Below are 8691 nucleotides of genomic sequence, written 5' to 3'. Positions count from 1 at the left end.
CATCCTTAGCTGGCTTAGAGTGGAAGCCTTTGTCAGCTCTCCTCTGGATGTAAGCCTGTGTGCTTTGTCCTGTCATTAGACTAGGACACTCACAGGCTTTTCTGTGCATTTTGCTGTTCAGCATAGAGTTGAACAAGCTTGGCGCCTTAGATGACTTCCCTTTGCCATTTTTGAGCTTCCTGGTGTGGACTCTTCATAGTCCTTTATTAGGTCTCCAGCTTCTTACAAAAAACCCTCTTCTTCTGCCTCTCAAACAAAGGTGAGCTTAAGTTGTCTCTAAGAATGCTAAACATGGAAAGATCAAGCTGTTGGGGGGAAGAGATTCCCTCCTCCCCAGTAGTTATTGTTCTTCTCTTGGTCATTCTGTGAAGTGTCTGTGCGTACGTCGCTATCTCTACTAAACAGTGAAAATAAATCTTGTCACCTAAGCAAAAGCCTAGTTTCTAGTTAGCTTTTGGCCAAGTAAAGCCAACATTTACAAGTTAGGCTTGTAAACAACATTTCACGTGAATAGTATTCATTTTCAGTCATACTCTTGCATAGTCTTACCCTTCAAATACAGTACAGCACTGAAAAAATAGAGAGGGGAACCGCTGCCAATAGCTAAAATACACTGGTATAGATGTAATGTACTAGAAAAGAACATTGCAGGACATGTACACATTTCTTATGTAATGAAGTAAAAAAATACCAACTGATAATTCAAATAGCTGTTACCACTGATTAAAGTGCTATGTATTGACCAAATAACCTGGAAAGAGGTTACTTGGTCCTTGGGAAATAACTGTCAGAGAGCAGCAGGCCCTGAAGCATTTATGAAGGCCCTGGCCTGCCTGCTGACGGCTTCCAAAGAACTGGGGTAAGGATGTCATGGCCTTTCACAACTAAGGTGGAGGTTGTGTGGTCGTTACATTGATCGTGCAGTGATGCATTTTTGTCTCTCTCTCTTTTTTTTTTTTTTTTTTTTTTTAAATACATAGGTGGCTCACATGACAAAAAGTGAAATCTGTCTTCAGGACACTGCATTTATTGGGCCAGGACTTCTGTTTTTGGACCAGTACTTCAACAGTTTCATTGATGAATATGTTGTTCTATGGATAGCACTGGTAAGCATTTTGTTCTATACTTTCCATTTGGAGCCTACTTAAAGGAATGGATTGAGAACTGTCCCTGTCATTCTGCTCTGCCATTTCTGACTTGCTCGGATTTCAGCTGTCGCTGTGGAGGGAGTGCCAGGACGCTGTGTAAACATGTATTTTGGGAGCTGACTGGCTTTCTTTCCTTGGAACAGAGATGTACAGATCTCTTTTGTAATTATGCTTTAGTTCAGGTGATTTGTTTAAAATTATTCTGCTAATTGCAGACTAACAACTTTTGCAAGACTTCAAGTGTTTAATGCTGTTTGGTTTTTGGCTTGTTTTTTTTTTTTTCCTTCTAAAATAGACCACTTTATATTTATATGTTAAAATTCTTGTTAAAAGTATAGATGAATTTATAGTTGCAACAATTTTAAAAAATATTTGTGGGTTGTTGTTTTTTTTAACCTGTTTTGTTTTGTTCTTTTGAAGTTCATATCCTTGTTTGATATGCTGAGATATGCCACTGGTGTATGCCTACAGATTGCTGCTCATCTTCATATACATGTCTTCAGAATTTCATCTCATCAAGCTCCTGAACAGGTTCAAAACCATAATGACTGATTAAATAGGTCAAGAACAAGAGGAGAAGCAGTTAGGGGAAAGCTGAATGAAGCAGCCTCTTTTTTGGGAAGACAGATTGAGCTTTTGAAGAAAATAGTTCGATGAGAAAGCTCGCTCTGTCCCAGATACTGCTGGATGTTAGAATTACTAAATATAAAGTCCTGCAGATTCTATTGTGATCTTTTGAACCAGGATGTATTTCCCCCTGTGTTCTAGACATTGCAGCTGTTACTTCATACCATCAATACCACATCTGAAACTTTTTCCACTCCCTGATAGGTAACCTTAATTCTGTACTTTGGTCTGGTGAATACAGACTGCAAAGCAAGGGGCTACCAACCAGAATTCAAAGAGGAATCTCACTTTTCTCTAGACCGAGTGACTAATCTCCTAGCGTTAGTTTCCAAGTCTTCTTGGAACTGCTGTGAGGTGGTAGTCGGAGATATCGATGAATACAGTACGGTGTTATTAAGACTGGTAAAATGAGGCATCCATGAGGTAAAACTACTTGTTAATCTCTGATCTGGCATGTCTAAAGAACAAACTACTGGATCAGGAGGGTGAAGAAGGTATAGCTCAGGAAACTATTCTTATATTTTAAAATACTGTTATGAGTGCCTTTAGGATTCATGCATTCTCTAAGTATATAACGTACTGTTACTGAATACAATTCTAGCTTGTATTTTCTTTCAAGGCCAGTTTCTGGTTTTGTGGTCATAATAAGGTTTGCCTCATTGTACTCCCTCATTATCTAGACTATAGGTAGTTGTGTACTTCGAGGACACTACCTTTACCTACCCTAACTTATGTCTCTGAAACTGCACAAGTGAATGACAAAGTTCACTGATAAACTTAAATGACTGTGACTGTTTGACTGTGACAATGCAACCCACCCATCTGTAATTCCCTCTGAAGTATGTTTGCTATTGCTGTGTTCATCTACCTTATAAACTATCTAATTTGGCTTGTTACTATGACTGTACCTTATCCAAACAAAGCTGCACGGTGATAAACCCTAATGTACAGTAAAACACTCCAAAACAGAAAGTCAGGCCGGCCCACTGTCAGCCTTTCTCCAAGAGCAGACCCACTGGCTGACATCATGTGCCTAGCTAAAGGGCTGTTGTTGTCACTAAAGAAAAGCTGAATAAAAGTGGCTTATTGTCTGTATGAGCAAATCATGACTTGTACACAACCCTGTAAGCTTAAGCTCCTTTAATGAGGTACTATTTGAATATGATTTTTGTAAAAAGCTGTTTAATGTGTCCATTATGAGCTGTGAGTTTATAAAGTCCTTCCTGAACTCTACAATAAAGAATGCCATGGTTTGTTTTAAATATTACCACTGCAGCTTCCTAGCTGCACATGAATTCAAAAAGACTTCCTGAGGTGTTCAAGGAACGTTAAAAGTGGTATATTGTCTGCTAAATTTGGGAGGGAATAAATTGCCATCTACCACACTCCTGCCAAAGAAAGATGTACCCATAGCCTTGAGGGATAACTGTAACAGTTACTACCAAAGGACTAGCACTCTAAGCAATTAGTATCAGTTCCAAATTAATGTTACTGCTGGTGTTTCAAGCTGGGAAAAGACACAGCATCTACACGTGAACTTAGCCTGAGCCCAGGCCAGGGATAAGAGAGAAGAGGGTAAAGACCATTTCAGTTTGTCTGAATACCGTAAACAAATTAACCACCTGCTGAAAAGACATAGGCAACTTTTTTTAGAATGAGAAGGTTGGCGTCCCCAGAACGTTCAAAAATTGTCATGTAGTAAATATTAGTAGCTTTAAGGATATGATTGAGGTATGTGGATGATAGGATATTGATGCAGAAATCAGTCAGAAAACCAGAAACATGAGGCAATACTAAGAAATAACCTAGTATTGAAGATAGGAAGCAAAAACTGTTACGTGCAGGCTGAGAGGGCTGAGACTCGGCAGCAGAGTTACAAATTAGCATAGTTACCTGTTACCTACCAGGGGCCCATGTTGCCTTTTAAATCATTCTAGCAGTGCAACTCCTGTGTTTGCTCCTTCCTTGAGTCCTAGCAGATGCAGAACAAAGAGAGCTCCAGACCAGTTTCTTGATCAACTTCAGTTGCAACCTCATAGCTGAAGTTTCTGTAAATTGTCTGTTGTTAATCTGGCTCACAGAACTGGAGAACCATCATCAAATGAACTTGATTCTGAACTAAAAATACTAGTAAGCTGAGGAGAAGAATCTGTAGGACTGGTTTTGAAATACATTGTTATGAAAACATCACATTTTGTGTGTGTGTGTGTGTGTGTGTGTGTGCGTGTGTATGTATGGTTTTTGTTTTATCTACTATTGTATTAAATCTAAGCATTGAATATGTTAGGAACTACGCAATTTGTAAAAGTGGATATTCAGGTGTAATGGCTTTCTACAAAAAACAAACTGCATGCAGGCTAAGCCTGTTGTTTAATTTATACTGAAGATAGTATACTGAAGATACTGATTTACTGTAATGAGATACATGAAAGATAAATGCTTTATCCTTAAAACTTAGGCCTCCCTAAATTGCTAGGCATTTGGAATTGCAAAAAGTAATATTCCATCTGCAAGGCTTGTAATGACTTGTACTAAATAAATGAGTTAGATTATTTCTAGCAGTGGTTCTACAAGAACTATGTACCCCACAATGTTTAATTACACTTACTTGAGCAGATGTTGTATAAAGCTGTGATGCTTACCTCATCATTCAGGTAAAGAAACCTGCTTTTTGGACAAATTGCAGTAGTTCATAAATCTCTTACCAGTACAAACATATGACAATGCCTAGCCTAACAAAAGAGTTAACAAAATTTACTTTATTTTACCATAATACATTTCATTAAACAACCTTACATGAGCCATGTCATACTCTGACTTGTTATAACTGCTTATACATCAGCAGACAATGTTGAAACTGTGAAAAAGTCTGCATCTTATGGAAGATGTTTCTATTTGCACAATGTATCTAAAGGCCTAAAGCTAGTATGTAAAATCTGGGTAATGCATTTTTCATTAGTTCTGCCCATTGTTACAATTTGGCATTATAAAAAGTAAAATAATTTAAAATGCTATTGAAAGTGAGTATTAAGTAGGTAAAGATTAATTGGACAGACAGTAAATGGTTTGGGGTCCACAACCCCAAAAAGTAATAAATTTACTAATATACATTCTTACAACATTATCAGGCAAAGATTAGAACAATCCATGAAAGTGTTTAATTGGAACTTTAAAACATTTAAATCGTAACATACTTCTCTATGGCTAATGCCTATACTTGTATCATGTTACTCAGGTACAAGTTGTTTCTCCACTGAGCCGTCAGAATAACATGGACTGAAGAGACTTGCGAACAGTTGCCATCTCCTGCTGTTGCTGTTACAAGAAAAGGAGATAATACTGAACAAATGCCATATCAGTGCGATTCCTTTGAGCTAATTAAATGAATATCAAATGACTTATTTATAGAATGTTCTATTTTTGCATTTAACTAACTTCTTCATAGATCTGATACTTACAGTGTCCATCATAATCTTCTTCTGCAACATAGCCATTTCTTTGCGAAGTTCACTTTGTGCACCAGCTAGAAGATTTTCATTGCTCTTCTCCAGCTCTTCCATGCTCTGAAGTTAAGGATAATCTTAATTCAGAACTGTTCATTGTCAAAGGGTTAATTTAAAACAAACAAACAATTATTCAGATTATAATTTAATTTTTACAGCAGCAGTGGTCACTGATAATTGATGAGATTTGTCACAAACTTGACAGACACCATACAGGACTTTGTACTCCAGTCTACCTTCCTGTTTAAACAATATGGACCCTCTGAAACAATATAGACTCTGTAAAGAAAATGGTCTCCTCCACTCAGCATCCGTGAGGTCTCAGCTAGTTATCCTGCATTTCAGTAAAGATAAGAGTTCTACAAGAAAAGATTAAACAGACACCTGTCAGGAATGAAGGATTTAATATTATGATAACCTTGGAGACTTGAAGTAAGGACTATAAAACCCATTAAATTTCCTTTTCTTTGAACACTTCTCCCCAAATAAGGCAAGTAAAGCTTGCTGATTATCTTTCCTTTTGTAATTTCAATTCTGCCTAACCCTATGTATGGGTGTAGTTGCATTTTCCTTGACTTGTATTTAGTTAAGCTTATTTGAGGCTTGATTTCTACCTTTTTGAGCTTCTTTGAGGAGAAAAAAATTGAAGTAATACTTGACCTTCTGTTCAGTTTTTCATCTTTGATCAAGATATTTTTGACATTTTGGAACAGTTACTATTTATTAGTGCTTCTGTAATATTCTCTGTAAATTCTGACTATCTTAAACTAAGCGTTGCTCAATTTCAGATTTATTTTTCAATGCTACCAGACTTTGGGGGAAAAAAAACCCAACAAACATAAAACTAACTGAAATTGTAAAAAGGGACCAGTTAGGAAATTATTTGAATAGAAATTAAGGTTTGTCAGAAACCATCAGACTTTAATCTGCCCTACATACCAGTATATACTGGGGGCCACACAGCTGGAAAGCAGCTTGGCAGAAAAGGACCTGGGAGTCCTGGTAGACACAAAGTTGAACGTGAGCCAACAGCGTGCCCTTGCTACACAACGGCAACAAGCCACCCTTGATCAGTATGATGTGTTTAAAATACATGATCTCTGTAAGCATTGTCCAAAAAAATGGTGTTTGCAGGGGCTCCCAGCAAATACACAAGTTAAGCAGAAAGCAACCTGAAAGTTAAATGGGACTGATTATGTAACCATCCAGCTGGGCCTGTTTTCCCCATAAATCATTATTTCCATCAGACATTTCAGTGACTTCCAATCCCTAACATTCTGTGATTCTGTGACTGCTGACCTTGAATACCAGGTTACAGAAAGGAAAACCCTTTCCAATCAGTGTTGCTTAGGAAGAGATTAAGGGAGTTCTAACTGGGCAGTTTTAAGAGAATTACAGCTGATTTTCTTTAAGGGTCACTTTCCTTAAATGAAGCAGCAATAGGTAGAATGGTTAATGGCAGAAGAAAACTGGTATCTAATTCCCATTATGGGGGATGCAGCTACCAGCAGTAATAAAAACAGTAAATTGCAGCCCAAGATGTATTTTTAATAGATTGTCAAGTTTCACTTTTTAAAGTATGTCTGAAAAAATCTAAAGGAATAATTAAGACAAAATCCTGATGATTTAACTGACCTCTATGACCTTTAAACTGCTACAAAACTGTTTTCTGTTTAGAAAGTATGCTTTGAGGGTTGTAGTTAAATATTTGAAACAGGCAAGCCAGTCAGATCCCCATGAGAACACTTTTAACTAAATCATTTATTAAACAGATGCAGTGTGTGTGCATGTATGAAGAGAACAAGCCATGTTCTTAATAAATAAGGGAAATACACTAATATGAATTTTCATGCAAGGCTGTTGTTTTCCTTAAATGAACCTTAAATCTCCATAATTTCATAAAGGTTGAAATAATACAACTTTCTTAAGCGATGTAATAAGTATCAGCTGCCTTCTAGGAAGAAAATTTACTGTACCTTTAAGAATTGCTCATAGAGTTGCTTAATGGTTTTCAGCCTCTGACTTTGAACTATTCTTGCCTGCTGAAAAACTTTTTGTTGCTGACGAAACATATTCTGAAGCAGAAGCAAAAGAAAAAATTAATCACATTAGTTAACCAAAAGCACTTGGACACTAATGTCATTTATTAGAATCAGAAATTCTGCCTTCACTGGAAGTCTGGGTCATGTAATGTACATCTCCTTGTTCTTATTAATGAAGGAAAGACTGAAGACTGGATTAAGCCCTGCGTCACCTCCTGAGGTTCCTTCCTATCAGAATTACCCCTCTGAGATCCTATGAGGACTGCTACCCAATGCAATTCCCTAGGGTATCCCAGGGAAATATGTCACCTTGGGAAAATCAAAACTTGCAAATGTGTTGGGAGTACAAATACAGCAACATCACGTGATTACATTCCACTGTGCAGCTCCTATCCCCTTTCAGTGATCAAATTCTTGTACATTTATTATATGCAGGCATACTTTTAAGCTATGCGTACTAAAAGACGACTACTTCCTTTACTCCTTTGTTCCCTGAACCCAGAAACTATGGATGCACAGAAACAACACACATCTTTCTTCTCCATAAATGGTCTTGGCTTTTGTGAAGCCATATGCTGGCAATTACTTATTACCGTTTATAAACTTGCAATAAAGTTTATAAATGTACCCCTCTTCACTTTAAAATATACTCCAAAACTTAAAACATTTATAGTTTGAGAGCCACGAAACTGGAATGAAATTTTTTAATCAAGAGGCAAACAATCGTATGTTTGTTTAAACTACATAAAGTGCTTTTACATTTCTTGGGTGTCTAAACAACAATATTCCCTTCTTGTGAAAATACTGTGAAACAAACATGCCACGCTGGAAACCCACCGCTAGTTTTTCTTCCTGCTCCTCTGCTTTCTGCACATCTGAATCCCATTGCTGAAATAAAGTCAAGAACTGCTGGGAGAACTCATGATTGAGCTTCTGCCTGTAAATAGACACTAGCTGTCAGTATGACAAGGGCTATGAAGAATTACAAGGAAAGCTAAGGTTCAACATACACATGGAGCAGAATAAAAGGAGCTGGCATAGATAAAGAAACAGGCTACTCTGACATCTGATCCTAACTGAATACCGTGTTTTGAAAAATTGAACACATACATACACACTTTCTGAGTGAATGCAAATATTTATATATCTATATAGATATATAAAATATATAAAAGGAGACAGCACTCAAATTCAGGTTAAAAATTACAAGTTTTCTTCCTAAAAGTGTCAGCTTTTCTGTGTTTTACTGTGTCTTTCTTGCCCAACTACAGATCTTGGCTTTAACACAACCGATTTATAATGAAAAAATGATTCGCTCATTCATTAGTTCATTACGCTCCAGTTTCTGTATGTAAACCTAAATTTTGTCAA

The 8691-nt window shown here is 37.0% G+C and overlaps 2 protein-coding genes across 2 annotated transcripts in view; one reads left to right on the top strand and one right to left on the bottom strand.

Annotated features, from left to right (window-relative positions):
• The window catches only part of CHPT1 (choline phosphotransferase 1), a gene marked incomplete at its 5' end in the record, with an annotated part of 12649 nt that extends 7594 nt beyond the window's left edge, over positions 1-5055 (top strand). Inside the window, 3 exons of the mRNA XM_010178494.1 lie at positions 981-1106; positions 1569-1679; positions 5011-5055. Coding sequence (XP_010176796.1) covers positions 981-1106; positions 1569-1679; positions 5011-5055 — 282 coding nt within the window. The remainder of the gene's footprint in view (positions 1-980; positions 1107-1568; positions 1680-5010) is intronic.
• A 118-nt stretch (positions 5056-5173) lies between these two features.
• Positions 5174-8274, bottom strand: LOC114818282 (synaptonemal complex protein 3; the record flags this gene model as incomplete). The annotated part of the gene is made up of 3 exons (XM_029083505.1): positions 5174-5338; positions 7255-7353; positions 8158-8274. Coding segments are annotated over 3 exons (381 nt in total), but the record flags the coding sequence as incomplete, so codon positions are not given.
• Positions 8275-8691: the final 417 nt, after the last annotated feature.

Source organism: Antrostomus carolinensis, unplaced genomic scaffold, assembly GCF_000700745.2.
Source record: "Antrostomus carolinensis isolate BGI_N321 unplaced genomic scaffold, ASM70074v2 scaffold49211, whole genome shotgun sequence".
In the NCBI taxonomy this organism is placed as follows: Eukaryota; Metazoa; Chordata; class Aves; order Caprimulgiformes; family Caprimulgidae; genus Antrostomus; species Antrostomus carolinensis.
This window is presented reverse-complemented; position numbering and strand designations above follow the sequence as displayed.